This window comes from Rutidosis leptorrhynchoides, chromosome 5, assembly GCF_046630445.1.
Source record: "Rutidosis leptorrhynchoides isolate AG116_Rl617_1_P2 chromosome 5, CSIRO_AGI_Rlap_v1, whole genome shotgun sequence".
Classification (NCBI taxonomy): domain Eukaryota; kingdom Viridiplantae; phylum Streptophyta; class Magnoliopsida; order Asterales; family Asteraceae; genus Rutidosis; species Rutidosis leptorrhynchoides.
Genome location: NC_092337.1, coordinates 53,118,944 through 53,135,804, shown reverse-complemented (window position 1 = coordinate 53,135,804; position 16,861 = coordinate 53,118,944). Strand labels below are relative to the sequence as shown.

The 16,861-nt window shown below is 31.9% G+C and overlaps 1 protein-coding gene and 1 long non-coding RNA gene across 2 annotated transcripts; both read left to right on the top strand.

Annotated features, from left to right (window-relative positions):
• The first annotated feature begins 9,082 nt into the window (after positions 1 to 9,082).
• LOC139850423 (uncharacterized) lies at positions 9,083 to 10,155 on the top strand. Its single transcript, XR_011760029.1, has 3 exons — positions 9,083 to 9,115; positions 9,283 to 9,661; positions 9,752 to 10,155. It is a non-coding gene; the product is annotated as an uncharacterized lncRNA (long non-coding RNA).
• A 4,938-nt stretch (positions 10,156 to 15,093) lies between these two features.
• Positions 15,094 to 16,658, top strand: LOC139848626 (coronatine-insensitive protein 1-like). The gene is made up of 2 exons (XM_071838347.1): positions 15,094 to 15,514; positions 15,604 to 16,658. The coding sequence occupies exons 1-2, from the start codon at positions 15,094 to 15,096 to the stop codon at positions 16,656 to 16,658; spliced, it is 1,476 nt and encodes a 491-aa protein (XP_071694448.1).
• The last annotated feature ends 203 nt before the right edge of the window (positions 16,659 to 16,861 follow it).

Sequence of the window (16,861 nt, the reverse complement as noted above, 5' to 3'; positions counted from 1 at the left end):
AAAATTTCTGAAACCTTCGAGTTTAAAGTATGAATGTTTTTGAAGTAGTGTTGGGAACTGAAGCATGAGTTAATATAATATAATGACATTTGATCAACGTAATTATATTACAGTAAGTCATGCTGAGTTTCTAATGAAACATGATGATTCGCAGACTATAACATCATCATGTGTCATGTCACACGACTCTTACATTCCACCTAATATCTAAATATATCAAGAACATATTTTCACGATAGTTCTATCTTTTCCCTTGAATTCTGGTAATTTAACCAATCAAGGTCGTGCTATTACAATCTCACTCATAGAACATTAGTCATGTTCATTCGAAACTTCATATCTATGAATTCCGGACCATTATCCGCTTGACTTAGAGTCAAGAAGAGAATAAAAAGGCCAAGAGCTCCGAAATATAAGGGATAATATAAAGTCCGATAACAACACATAAATTATAAATCGTGTATATCAATGTTTCTCGCAACATAAAGACACGGGAGAATTAAAAAACAATAACCCCAAGAGCATAGTAGAAGTAAACAGATTCCTCCGGTGGTAGATGAAAAAGGAGAATGATTGATATGAAAGTCAGGAATGTATCCAGAATTACAACTGGATGATTCATATTGACTGATGATTTGGAAATATGAATTAAAGTATAGAAAATGGGAGTGGTGGAAAATAATGGAACGAAAAAAGTTTAATTTATAATGGAAATATCAGACCGAGTAATCGAGGCAGATCACCGTATTTAATTATAGAGATCTTAATTTCCTTACTCGCCGAAGAATCAAATCTACGACGATTTTCTCTAAATCCCTTGAATTTCAGAAATCAACCCAATCTACGTCAAAAGATACGACGAAACTTTATTTACTCATTTCACTCTACTGTGATAGCTTCATTCGTGCTCTTCGAGTAATCGAATTGGTTTATCCATATTACCCAATGATGATAAAACTCTATTTATCAGCTCATACTCGTCATGAAAACATTATTATTGTTAGCCATGATGATCCCACTCAAATTTCGGGACGAAATTTCTTTAACGGGTAGGTACTGTGACGACCCGAAAATTTTCGATCAAATTTAAACTTAATTCTTAATATGATTTCGACGCGATAAGCAAAGTTTGTAAAGCTGAGTCTCAAAATTTTGGAACAGTTACATGAATGCATTTGCCCTTTTTACTATTCCCGACGATTCACGAACAACTATTTGAAAATAGATTCATATATATTTTTAAATATGTATATATATACATATATTTTAATTTGGAATATAATTTGAAATAAAATACGATGTAATGAGAAATATTATATATATATATATATATATATATATATATATATATGTATGTATATATACAAGAATATTAATTGTAAATATATGAGATTAAATATTAAATTTAATTATTTGAAAATATATATATTTAATATATTTAGTTATATAATAAAACCTGATATTAAAATGTATTTACATATACATATTGTATATTGAAAATAAATGATTTCGAGCTTAAATAGTAAACGATTGAAAAACTCGGTTAGCATTTCGTTAGCGAACGCCATTGATTAATCACGGACCACAGTATAATACTCCGTGAATTGTTAATAATCCGATTACCCGGCTGCTAATTATTTCAATTTCAATTACTGTGTTTACTTTATCATATGTTATGTTAATTATTAATATAGTATTATTGATGTGCTTTATGTGATTGATAACAAACACCACACCCATGCTTTATTCAATTTTCGTCCGTGAACTAGATACAAATGTGATCAAAATGTTTTGTCCGCATATCCTACATCTAATATATCTAATATCTACCATATCTTATCTACATATATACATATTACATATGCTCAAATTGAGCCACAACATCCACCACCCTCTTCTGTCTTCTCCAACACCCTCACTTCCACTCTCGACCTCCACCACAATACCATCATTGTTAACTTCTATTCCTTTCTATTTTCTCTATTATGATCAACCAAACGCTACTACTATCAAAATCACCATCGACTCACACCATCCACAACCACCACACCACACCACACCCACTAAACTTCTGCTGTGTATGTTTTGTGTCAAGAAACTAAACCATCATCGCCCTCATTCACCTCATGCGAAAACCATAAACCTCCATCTTCACCATCGACCACTTTTCATTACTCACTATTTATGAACGATCAAACAAACAAACTTACTACTATTCGCTTGTTATTCTTCTGTCCATTGTTTTAATAGAAAACCCATACCACAAATAAACCATCACCTTTTCTAAACAACCACCACCACCGTCATCATGTTCAATATAAACTATCGGCTGTTATAGGACCGTTCATGTTTCAACTCGCAAAGAACCACCATTGAAGACAGCCTGCTACAAACTCGATGTCTTTTGTTTATGTTGCTGTTTAGATGATAATTTCTAATGTAACCATTTGTTTTTCTGTTTTCTTTTTACGGTATCAACCTATCACGTCTCCTTTTCTTTCTTTTCCGTTTGAACCACCACGATCACATATATATATATATATATATATATATATATATATATATATATATATATATATATATATATATTCTGTTCGTTCATACAATCAACCGAAAGCCATGGCTGCTACTATGTATACTTTTGTGATGTTATGACCGCGACAACAATGATAATGAATTAGTTATGGCGTTTCAATTATTACCTAAATGATGAATGATGAAGAATCACTGTTACCTACTACTTTAATCGTTGTCTGTTTCTTTTACTTTTCTTTACGGCTGGAACCCACCACAAAAGAGAATACCTTCTTTCCTTTTTGTTTTCATTCGTTTTTGTTTGTTTCAGCCGAAAAGTGAGTGTTAGCAATAACTGGGCTTATGAAACAGTTATTGGACTTGGTTAATTTATGGCTTAGGCCGTAATATTTCATTTGGATATCTGTTGGGTCGTGCTTCTTTAAGCTGTTGGGACGTGATCCTTTATCATTTTGGACCAGAGTGCTCTTGGGCTAACTATGATTGATGTCGATGCTTGCTGTACCATGTCGTGTTCTTTGTTTTGTCTGGACGATAACTATGTGAGGAAGGTTGCTAAATAATAATAATGATGATAAATTAATATGAATTTGATTATGATTATGATGTATGGTGATGTTAGTGATGATGGTGAAAGGATAATGATAACGGTGATTTTATGGTAATAAACTAGTACGTTGATGTATTATGATGTGGATAACCGGATGACAAGATGAAGATGAAGCGAAGCACCTGTCTCGTTTGTTGTTGCTACTTGAAACCTTACCATTGCAGCTACGTTACTGCTACCTCCAATTCCTAACGTCACCACAAACAACCACCCAATTCTTTCTGTTTACTATTCCGATCAGACCTGCTTATTTCTGTCTTCCTTTTTTGATCACAGAATAAACCACAATCTGATCAAACTATACTGGCACCATTATTTTGCTGCTGCTTCACCGAAACCTGATATCCTTTCTTTTATTTTATTTTTTTGATTCGACAAACAACACATCAACCAAATTGGACCCTTTTGTTGCTGTTACTTACATCTTGGACTAACCTATTAAATGGGTTGAAAATATTGGGCCATTTAGTTCATGATGGGCTACCTTATTGGACTTTTAATGGACTGCAAGTCATGATGATAATAAGATGGGGGTTAAGCGAGTATGCTGATGATATTGGAAACGAATGATGATAATGATTATGATTTTAAGATGTTAGTTGATGCGTGAGATCGAGGATGATTAGGATATGATTATGATATAGTTAAGATATGATCATGATTATGATGTGATAATGGTTATGATCATGATAAAGATTAGGATTATGATTATGTTAATGAATTAGGATCAAGACGATACATAATGATAATGATGGTTACATGATGGAATGAGATGATTGTGAGCCAATATGAGAATGATTTGGGTTTTGAGTTTAAGAAAGAGCAAATCGGCTCATACATGTTATAAGATTAAAACTGCATGATATTTCGAGAAAGTAATAGACAGGTCCATGGTTGGGTGTGTTGTGTTTAATCGAGAGGTCGGGTTCGAGCCCGGGCTGCGACATCTTTTTAGGAAGCTATTCTTTAAGGTAGTATAATTATTATTCATATTATTATTATTATTATTATTATTATTATTATTATTATTATTATTATTATTATTATTATTATTATTATTATTATTATTATTATTATTATTATTATTATTATTATTATTAAACATTATTAGTATTATTATTACTAACAAAATCATTATTAGTATTATCTTTATTATTAATATGAATATCATTATTAGTATTATTTTTATCATTATTATTATTATAATTAAAATTACTAACTATAACTTTAGTTTTAAATATATTTCGTATATAAAATATAACTATATTTTTATGATCTTAAACTAAAAAGATAGATATTATAAATTAGATACAAACTTTAAATATATAGGAGTATATATTATAAGTATACTACTTTTACTAATAAAATACTTTTGTTTCATTTACGTTTTAATATAACTCGAATTTATTAAAGATGTTATCATATTAAAAATTATGAGAATTTAAAAATATTAACACTAAATACTTATCCAATATATTTTAATAAAGAATATAATAGATTATTATGATAATTTAATAGAATACATATAAAATAAATATATTTAAGTAATTATTAATATTAAATTTAATATCACAAGTATATTACTAATATCAAAATACATATTTATTTGAATATTATTATATGTGTTAATATATATATTGATATAGGTTCGTGAATCCGAGGCTAACCTTGCATTGTTCAGTTCCGTCGTATGCATATTTTTACTACAAAATATCGTATTGTGAGTTTCATTACTCCCTTTTTAAATGCTTTTGCAATATATATATTTTTAGGACTGAGAATACATGCACTTTTATAAATGTTTTACGAAATAGACACAAGTAATCGAAACTACATTATATGGTTGAATGATCGAAGCCGAATATGCCCCTTTTGCTTGGTAGCCTAAGAATTAGTAAACTGATCTACTAATTGACGCGAATCCTAAAGATATATCTATTGGGCCTAACGAACCCCATTCAAAGTACCGGATGCTTTAGTACTTCGAATTCGTTTTTATCATGTCCGAAGGATTTCCCGGAATGATAGGGGATATTCTTATATGCATCTTGTTAATGTCGGTTACCAGGTGTTCAATCCATATGAATGATTATTTTTGTCTCTATGCATGGGACGTATATTTGTGAGAAATGGAAATGAAATCTTGTGGTCTATTAAAATGATGGAAACGAATGTTTATGATAAACTAATGAACTCACCAACCTTTTGGTTGACACTTGAAAGCATGTTTATTCTCAGGTTTGAAAGAAATCTTCCGCTGTGCATTTGCTCATTTAGAGATATTACTTGGAGTCATTCATGGCATATTTTCAAAAGACGTTGCATTCGAGTCGTTGAGTTCAACAAAATTATTATTAAGTCATTTATAGTTTGGATATATTATGATAGGGTATGCATGCCTGTCATCTTTCGATGAAATGAAAGTTTATCTTTTAAAACGAATGCAATGTTTGTAAAATGTATCATATAGAGGTCAAATACCTCGCAATGTAATCATATGTTATTGTATTCGTTCTTATGGATTAGAACGGGTCTTTACATCTGCCGTAATAAGTGGCCCAATAACAGAGCCTGCCATGAGTTTCGAATCACTAGAAGCAATTAATACGTTAACCCAACCCACGTTCTCTTTAAAAAGTTCCAAGTAACCAGCTATTGCAAGGATGCTAAACCGTCCCTGAAAATATCAAAAAAACCAGATTAACTATTTAATGGCGATAAAACTACTTTTTAACCATCTGAACAGTTTAACGACGTGTTTTATCGATGATGAGCCGCAGTAAACTTAAGCCCATCCCATCGCAGGACTCATGATTTCCTGATAGGTTAATGGAAGGAAGAGCGTAACCTGAGGACATGGGGAAGCTTGTCGAATCGCTCAATATTGACATTCAATTCATTTTTGGAGAACTCAACGATAAGCAATCTACCGTTAATAAGCATTCCATTCATCTTTGAAACCGCTTTCGAAGCCCGGAAAACGTTCTTGAATTTCACGAATGCAAATGAACAATCTTGCTTCCATGATGTGCCTTAGATTGTACAGAAAGTAAATAGATTGATTTGAAGACCTTGATAACCCTCCTAGGAAAACAGTGGCCTTTTTAGGGATTGAGGGCTGGAATTGAATTTGGGAATAAAAGAAAAAAAGGTTGGAAATTTTAGGAAAAATGGGGAATCATTGTCAATATATATATATAATAAGCCATTGATGTACTTTTCAATTTTTCACTATTTTCTGAAAAATTAGTTTCTATTTAATTCCATATTTTTTGCCAATATATATATATAATAAGCCCATTGAATAATTCCAACTCTCGGGGTAGAATCCAGATCTCCAGAAGAAAAATCGTCGTTGACACAATCCTGATGGTGCAACCGAAAAAATATGAAGCCGTGCAATGTGACCACAACAACCACAACACGTATCGCAACAAAAAACTGACGACCACCGCCATTAATCACTCTCTGGACATGTGCACTTTTGAAGTGGTTGAAAACTTCACAATTATTTCCTATTTATTTAATTATTGTCATATATGTCAATGTCAATCAACATTAAATTAGAGTTCTAAATGAGTCAAGTTGCTCGTGACATATGAGATGACATTTAGTGTTGGTGGCAGAGCCATTGAACCATGTCGATATTCACTGGCACCTGATACGGTGCAAATGTTGATTTTATGAGGAGATTGGACTAGACAAGATTTTGAATTTAAGAAGAATATTAAGGTACATTTATTAATCTTATAATGTATATATGAAATATGAAATATGAATATGAATTGATATGTTTTTTTTTTCTTCTTAACTTGTCGATTTTTATTTATATAGGAAGAATTGCCAATAGAGATTATACTCTCTAATGTTAAACAATCAAAAGTTGAAGGTTTGTTTTCTCTTACAATTTCACTATGCCTAATTACATATCTTTACAGTACACCTGTTATTATCAACATAAAGTTTTTTTATGTAGGTTATTTTCAAGTGATTGGTTTATGTAGCATATTGAAGATGACATTAATTAAGAGTTTAAGACGTGCAAGTTCCTTTTTTTTTTTTTTCTTTGTTAAGGATGGTTATTGTATGTGTAGCATGTTTTTTTTTTTTTTTCAAAGCTGGAGCTTAGTTGCATGTTTTGCTTACATTCTAGTTTTAACATGTTTTAGATTCATATATAAAAGCTATACACTTTTTAATGGTAATTTTAGTTATCATCAATTTTTGTTCTATTATTAAGTATTAGAATTAGAAGAAAATCATATGACTTGTGAATACGATCTTATCACGAGTCGATCTAATCTATATAGTCATATAAAGCTCTAAAATTATGATGTCATCATTAAGCTAATTACCCTTTAATTTTCATAATGATACTTCCTCGTTTGACGTACTTGTGTAGTACGTGCCCATTTAAATCGAAGTTGGGACAACAATTATCGCTTTTAAAAGAAGTGACAGGTTGATGCACTACAACAAAATGATCAATATTACACACTTAATTATAGATATATTATTATTTAGACAAGATGAAGATGAATGTATGAAGATATAAATGTTTTGTTTAACAGAAGGACTAATGAAATTAGAATTTACAAATATGAGGGACTAAAGATGTAAATATTTAGAAGGTGATCTAGAAGGTAACCTGTTATAATAGGTTGAATGAATACAATAGGAGAAAATATAAAGTTGAATGCATACAATAGGACTTTTGAAAGTTGAATGCATACAATAGAATTTTGATGAAAGTTCAATGCATTTTGGTGCCATTTTTCCTAAATTTTAAATCAATATCTTAAATCAAATTTTACGTAACAAAGAAGATTGGCCGTAAAATATAATTATAATTATTTTATTATTAATATTAATATTCAAATATGGATTTTTTTACGAAATTAATTACGTTATATATGTATGCGAAAATACATTTCTCTATATATTTGTAAAAACAAAGACAAGTTTCTTAGTCAAACGGATCATTAAAATAAATGAATTTAGCATTTACATTCATTTAATACCTAAAACATGTCATTAAATTATTTCGTTTAAACAAACCCGTAATTTCATGGGTCATTACACTAGTTTTATTTATATTCTAAATCATGTAAATTTTTAATCTATATTTTAAATCATATATCATCATTCATATATTATATATATAATATATATAATATATAATATATAATAAATTTTAAATCAATATCTTAAATCAAATTTTACGTAACAAAGAAGATTGGCCGTAATTTACTTTAGAAAAAACCGTTTAGGATTTTCAACCCGATTTCCGACCTGCTCTAAACCATTATCCATCTATCTTACTGGAGTAACATCTTTCAATGTCGTTCCTCCAGTAAAGAAAAAAAAAAAAAAAAAAAAAACTTAAAACCTCCACAGCATCGATGCCGTCATCCATCATAAATTCATTCATCGTTGCAGTCAACCATCCCCCGTCGGCATCTCTGCCATCATCCATCCATCGTTGTTGTTTAGATCTGAAGATGGTTTCTTAAGAGTTAATCATTTTTTCGTTCTATTGATAGAATGGTGCAGGTTTGTGTTCTTAATTACTTTATATTCTCTGGATTGGGGAAATAGAGTAGGTATTTGTTCCTAATATACTACTGTATTTTTCCTTAGGTTTCTATCTTATTGGCAGCTTGATTTGGGTTTTGTTTTACCTAACTACTATTACGGAGTATTATTGATTATTGATGCTTTTTTTTTTATTTGCACTTTCTTCTGTGTATGTGTTTTTGTTTGACTTCTGTTGTTTAAATTATTTTACTTATAGTAATTAATTATTTCTTCTTTGTAGTTGGTGTGTCCATATTTTGGGTGAACTTTTGTTGATATTGCTTTACTGTGTACACAATCTGTGCGTCTTGCAGCTGAGTCATCTTCAAAAGAAGATAGATATTGAAGAAATAAAAAATAAAAAATAAAAAAAATATGCTATATTCAAAATAGGTACTGTATTTTATTACTGGGGTATAGCAGCCTTATTGTTTTATTTTTTAAATTTGGTTTTTATATATACTTTGAGATGTTAGTTTTATTTGATTTGATAACAAGTTGTGAACTTTTAGTATTTTTATGGAGTATTTGATGTCTTTGTGTTTTGTATGTGTATGCAGGATGATGTAGAGGAGGAGGGGGTAGGAGTGTTGATGTTGGTTGTTTGATTTGATAAACAACTTTTATCAAATCAGTTATACAAGTTAGTGTTAAAATGTAGCCAAAAGTGGATCAAATATTGAGTCTGGTCATTCTGAGTATACTAACGTAAATTTTAAATAGATTTATTCATATTATTTTTATAATATATGTTTCACGATTTATTTCAAAGGTTTTTAACACTCACCAACATCCATATTGACAGGCGGTGAGGCTTGGGAGTGAGAGGAATGATGGGTTGGTAGGCAGGTGTTGGGGTTTTAAAACTAATGGTGGAATGTTTAGGAGATAAATAAAGAGATTGATATATATCCATTAAATACAATGATTGCAGCTCTGGTATGATCTATATTCATTAGATACTGATTAATGCATTCCTCTTGGTATTTGCATATACGCGATGTTAGTAACAGAGTTTGGCACTGACAGCTACGAATCTGAGTGTAAAGAGTTGTTAATACTGCTGCCCGGACTTCTCATGTTGCGGTTTCTTGGTAAGTTTCTTTGAATATTAGTAGATTTAATCGTTGAAAATACGTATTCTTATGAATAAAAGATTAAAAGTTTGTTACTTGAATTGGGGGGGTGTTATGTGATTTTCAAAATTTCTGAATACGAAAGATAGTAAAGTGACAACACCTTTACATTTAGCGGCATCACATTGGGTTCATTTGCTTCTAGATAATGGAGCTCTTATATGTGCCTCAACTAGTGGCTATGGGTACGAATTTAAGTCAATATTTATAGCTTATATTTGTGTTTCGTAGAAGTGACAGTTTAGCAATTTCCACCCAATTAATGAACATAATATATTCATATGGGTCGTGATTTAATTCAAAGGGGTCAAATGGTGTCAATGATTAAATGTAGTCATGAAATTATTGAGTCTTTCATATAGTGCTGGTACAACCATTAGTGTGTGTTTGTGTGTACTCACGAATAGAAAAGAATTAGAACTATTTTTCAGTTTGGATATATAATTATAATGATGATAATGTGTCGATTATTTTACAGTCCTAAGACTGCTGTTACACAACACTTAAAAGAAAGAAAGCCAAATTCTTTTAGGGTGTGCTTGGTTGAGGGTAATGGACCCTAAGGAATAGGAATGATAATCATTGTAAGTGCTTGGTTAATTATAATGGGATTGGCCATTACCTAAAACTAGTTAATGAACCATTACCCAACAAAATGGGAGGAATGAGTCTCATTATATAATACACTGCCACTTTTCCTTTTCCTTATTTCTAGTTCCTCTATTCAACTACACACTACAACTGCATATAAGAATTTTTCATCTCTTTACTATACGAACCTACAACTTGAAGATGAATTTTATTCTCTGTATTTGTTCTATATTTCATATCAAATATTAATTAGGGCATTATTACTCTACATATCTAACACATAAATACTAAGTGAATAGTTAAATTTTAAAATTTCACAAACCTACCCCTAACTTTTCATTTTTTTACAAATCACCCACACCCTTTATAATACCAACCTTCATAGTTTTCTAAACTTATCACAAATTTTTTCCATTTTATAATTTAACTATAAAACTTCTCACTCATTTAAATCCACGACAATTATTCATTATTATTATTATTATTATTATTATTATTATTATTATTATTATTATTATTATTATTATTATTATTACTATTATTATTATATTATTATTATTATTATTAAATCCAAGGTTGTAAAACTCGCGACTCGGGGAGAACTCGGCAGGAGGTTTTTGAGGAGTTCTCGGCGACTCGGGGAGAACTCGGATGTTGACTTTCGTTGATTTTTCAATAATAATATATAAATAATAGGGGCTGATATTGTTATTTAATTAAAGGTTCAAGAGTGCATATTAAGTTTGTTATTGTTTTTAAAGTTTAGTAAAACTTCAGGGGCTGTTATTGTTATTTCATAAAAGAAAAAGAAATTAAAAAATCTCCTCTGTCAGATATTATCCTTTTACGGAGTATTATATTTATTTATTATTTATTATATTTATTACTCCATACCTTTGAAGACTTGAAAGATCCATCTATCTACTCCAACAGTACCAACTAGTACCAACTAGTACCAGATCAAAAAAAAAAAGGTCACCCACTTTCTTCTACAAACGCCTCTTAACTCTTTATCTTCTCCAGAAACCAAATTTTACCATTGGTCCGCTTAAATTGAGACAGGTTTCATCTGGTTTTCTTCCTCACTTCTCTTCTTTTTCAATTTTCATGTTCTCCTTCCTTATCTTTTCACGTTTCAGGCAAGTCTGAGTTTTCCACCGCCGTTGACCGCCGTTGACCTCCGTTGACCGGCGTTGACCGACGTTGACCGGCGTTGACCGATTAATCCAGCGAGTTAGACACCAATTTCTCGTTTAGACATTTTTACCGAGTTATCGCCGAGAACTCGGCCGAGTTATCCGAGTTTTGCAACCCTGATTAAATCAATTACATAATTTTTCACTTTTTTTTTTTTGGACACCGATTTGGATCACCCGAGGGAGACTAAACCACCCGTTGCGATCATCTCCCGTTTCGACTATGCCGATGCAGCGATAATAACCCCGCCCCCATCGCTGCCCGGGAGTAAACCTTGAAACCGATCCAAGGGCACGACCAAGTGTCTAACTTTTTCCCTTATTATAAATTAATCACGTAACTCATTTTTTAATAACTGTTCTATTATATATATATATATATATATATATATATATATATATATATATATATATATATATATATATATATATATATAGTTTTTCCTATTTTATTAAATAGTTTGTACCAGTGCCGGTAAGCATAATTTTTTTTTCACCGGGGGTGAATTTTTTTTTTAAAACGTAGAATATTTTTGGCCAAAAAATGGAGGTTTATGGGCAATATATGGAGCTTTTTTGACAAAATTTAATGGTTTTTTTTGTAAAATTTGGATGTTTTTGGACAACTTTTGAACGTTTTTGCGGCAAAATATGTAAGTTTTGGGGCAAAAAAAAATTCAGTGGGGGCACAGTAGAAAATTTTGAAATTTTTACACTGAAAATTGCAAATCCACTGGGGGCGGGCACCCCTCTTGCCGCTACATAAAACCGCCCATGGTTTGTACCAATCGTTAATGTACGTCTCACTTTATTGATTGAGCATTTGGGTCTTTTCTCTCGACAAGACGAAAACTAAAACAAAAAATGATGACTAATTACTTTCACGCTTATTACAAATCAATCACATTACTATTTTGGGTCCTTCCTCGACAAAACGAAAATAAAACAAAAAAATGATAAAAAATTACTTTCTCAATAATTAGCTATGTAATTAATGTTAATCAAGGGTGAAGAACCGGCGCAAACCCAGGTCGCCCGACTAGTTAATGGCTATTTTATAGTATTCAAGATTCATCTAACCAAATGCAATTAGTGTGTTACAGAATATTCAATGAATGTTGTATACACCTTATCAAAGAGGTACGAGATTCAATTGTTGCATGACATACATGTTATGTATGTAGCGAATTTGTAGACGCTGTAATGGATGACGCATGTTATATATGTTCCCTTGCCTGTATGACATACATGTTATACAGGCAAATACATATTCTATCATACAGAAGTTGTATGGGGTTTGGTGCTGTATTATGTAGTGGTTTGCCGATTTACAATTGATGTATCAACTCACCCGACCTCTCTATGTATATTCTCCTAATAATAATAAAAGAGCTAATATTGGTCGAGGTTAGATAGGCCGGGTAACGGCCTAACGGGTCACAATAGGGTTAGGTCGTAACAAGCTAATATATCAGATCATCTTTAACAATGATGGATGTGTTGATGGGTATGAGTGGGGTGCTTGATGGGTGGGGTGCTTGATGGTAAAATAATGGCTGACGTGCTGAGTGGCGTGTTGATGGGTAGGCGTGGAGTTTTTATTTATTGCTTTTTCACTTTTCATGATTTTAGTTTTCATTTTGTTTAATTAGTTATATTATTATTTTATAATTATAATAACAAATTAATAAATAAAAAACACATTACTTAAAATTAAAAGATTACAATAATTAAAAAGTCCTAAAAATTAAAAGATTGCAATAATAAAAACTCCTAAAAATAAAAGATTACATTGATTTTATAATCCGGAAAATACAATAAAAAAAAAAAACTAGTTGGTGCGTTGGAAATCTGGTGGAAGATTCCATATATGCTCGGTTAAGTCTGCACGAAGTTGATTATGCACATTTTTGCCGCGTATTTCTTTATCTCGTGTTGCACGATTACTATTTACGATTCTTAACAAAAGCATGTTGAACAAAGTCACATACATAAAAAGAACATTCTTACGATAGCAGTTACAATTATAGTTACTACTACAAGAACATACAAGAAAATCTGTTGGTGATTTTAGTGGAATCAGACAATACATTTTAGTGGATTGGATTTACTAGTTTGAAAGTGAAAGTTGTCTTTGATACTCTAGAACAAATTCGGTGAGTGTGGAGTACACGTCCGTAAAAGGGTTAAAAGATGGCTTGAGTCGGGAACTTATTTGTGCAAAACAAACTAAGAATTGGCTGTCCAGGCTTAAGGTGCGCCGCACCTGGTGAGTGGTGCGCCGCACCATATAACGTGAAAAGGCCCATTCATTAATAGAAGGTTTTGATGTGTTAAGGTGTGCCGCATATCTCCTTGATTGCGCTGCACTGTATCACTGAAGCAAGGAGTGGTGCGCCACACCTCTTATGTGGCCGCACTACGTGTCTGTTGCTGTTGAAATGGTGCAACTTTTACTCAAACGTTTTGTAATGTTTCACAAAGGGTTGGTTATTGTACCCAAACGTTTTGGGACTTGTTTAAGGGACTTATTAGTGTTTTAATGCACACTTTCAAACAAGTACATAGCCAAAGGATGTGTCACTTGATTGTTTCATTGTCAAAGGTTGCAACACTTGGTTTGCACATTTTCGTCTATTATAAACATATGGATTCATTTCCATACGAAGGGTTAGAGATTTTGTTACAGAATTTGATTATTCTAACCACACTTTCAACACAAAACTTCTAGATTATACTTTCTAGAATTGCAAGAAACAATTATCTTTGATCAAGACGATTGTTCATACTAGTCTTATCCTAATAATGGTTTCGTGATACCCATGACAAAGTGTGTCCAAATACTCTATTAAAAATGTGCTTACACGATTCTAGTATAAATCCACTTACTGATTATCAACCCACCAATCCAGATTTCTAACAACTTCTACCAGTGACCTACACATTAGTACTTAATTACTACTTAATTAAATGTATACAGTATAATCTAATTTATCACCGATTAATCTCCGAATTGCTGATTAATCTTTTCAATGTCTCGGCCTATTAATCTCCGAATAGCGAATTTTGCAACCTTGGTTGTGAGTCTAAGAAAAAAAAATCGACACATTGGAGTTGTATGGTTGGCTATTAATACATTTTGATACTCACTCGAACCCTTATCTCTAAATAAGCGGAGTTCGTTAAATTTTTTTAGTACTCCATTTATATTCTATACTTATCCTAGATTTTCTTTACCAAAATTAGTCCCCTGACTTTTTGTTTGGGGCTATAAAATTTCTTAATTAGTCTTTCAAAATAAATAAATAAAATTAGTCCCGACACCTGACACCTGACAACTATAAGAAGAAGACATTCATAAAACAAAACCCTAATCATCGTACGTTAAGAAAATAATTCATTATAAACAAAATTAACCTTAACCATCATCATCGAAATCTCTGATCATATGGAGGAGAAAAATAATCACGTGGTTTTCGACTGCATTATACCCTTCATAAACGACCGCAACACTTTATCTTTAATTTGTCATAAATCTTGCGAAATTGACGGTAAGACACGCAAGCATGTCACCGTCCATACTCATTATGCCACGTCACCGTCACGTTTCTGTCAACGTTTTCCGCTTCTCCAGTCACTAACCCTGTATGGAGCACCCGATCTGGATGATCATGACGTCATCATCACTCCATGGGTTCAACAAATCACTTCTTCTTTATATCAATTAAATTCTGTATGTCTCAAACGTCTGTTTCTAAATGATTATGATCTTGAGTTATTGGCTCAAACAGTGGCGGATCCAGGAAATTTTTTCACCGGGCCGAAATTTTTTCTAAAACGTAGAGATTTTTTTTTGGCAAAATATGGAGGTTTTGGGGAGTTTTTTTGAGCAAACAGCTGCGCGTAATTGAGATATCGTCGTGTAGTGGTTTTTCAACGTTAGGGTTATTTCATGTAGGAAAATATTGTAATAACTTGAGGGATTTGCGTCTAGTTCGTAATGAGATCGCTGATAATGGTGAAAATTGGTTACGCGAATTGGGTTGGCGTAATACGGAAATTGAAAAGTTAAGTTTTCATGCTGTTAATTTTGATTTGAAAGATCTTGTTTTTCTGGCAAAAAATTGCAGTCGGCATTTAGTTTCTGTTAAGTTAAGCGGAAGTTGTGATTTTATTGATTTAATGGAATTTTTTTGGCACGCAATTAATTTAGTTGAATTTGGTGGTGGTGAATTTAGTGATGCTCACAAGGAAGAATATAATAGTTTTAAATTTCCTGATTGTTTGAAGCATTTGTTGATGAGACACACATGTGATGTAAAAATTGTTGTTCCGTTTGCACATCTGATAACGGAATTGTATTGTGAAGATGGGTATCCTAATGGACACGACTTTCGTGAGTTGATTAAAAGTTGTTGTAACTTGAAAGTACTACGTACGAATGATGAAATTGGGGATCAAGGATTGCGAGATGTTAGTATTTATTGCAAGAAGTTGCGCAAACTTGTTGTTTATCCGGGTTTATATAACCGTAAGGTGTCACATGAAGGGGTTAGTCATGTTGCGGAACAATGTGTTGAATTAGAATGTTTACGTATTCATCTCATTAGTATGACGAATGAAGTTATGTGCAAAATTGGAAGGCATATGAAAAATCTTCAACGTTTGGAATTGGGTAATTTGGTAAATAAAGACATTTTACCACTAGACGATGGTTTCCGCTGTTTGCTAATTGGTTGCGATAAACTTGAAAAGATGGATATACATTTTGAGGCGCATGGAGGGTTGACCGACAAGGGTTTGGGGTTAATTGGGAAGTATGGTAGTAATTTGAGGGGTCTTTCGCTTGGTAATGTGGGAGAATCGGATGCAGGACTTGTGGAGCTGTCAAAAGGGTGTCCAAAATTGGGATATTTGGAAACTATAGGTTGTCCTTTTAGCAAGGAAGGGCTTGATCTCTTTAGGTGTAATGTAAAGTTGAGATACTTTTGTGTAGAGAACATGATGAAATGATCATATATATATATATATATATATATATATATATATATATATATATATATATATATATATGCCGGCCATAAGTAGCTTCTTGACATCCTATATAGTAGCTTCTTGTCAACGGTTTTACAGTATATATATATATATATATATATATGCCGGCCATAAGTAGCTTCTTGACATCCTATATAGTAGCTTCTTGTCAACGGTTTTAC

What these genes read in the sequence shown, in the direction of transcription:
- LOC139848626 (XM_071838347.1), top strand. Translation starts at nt 15,094, where the DNA reads ATGGAGGAGAAAAATAATCACGTGGTTTTCGACTGCATTATACCCTTC. An exon ending in TTTTTTGGCAAAATATGGAG is followed by an intron (nt 15,515 to 15,603) that starts GTTTTGGGGAGT and finishes TATTTCATGTAG; the next exon opens with GAAAATATTGTAATAACTTG.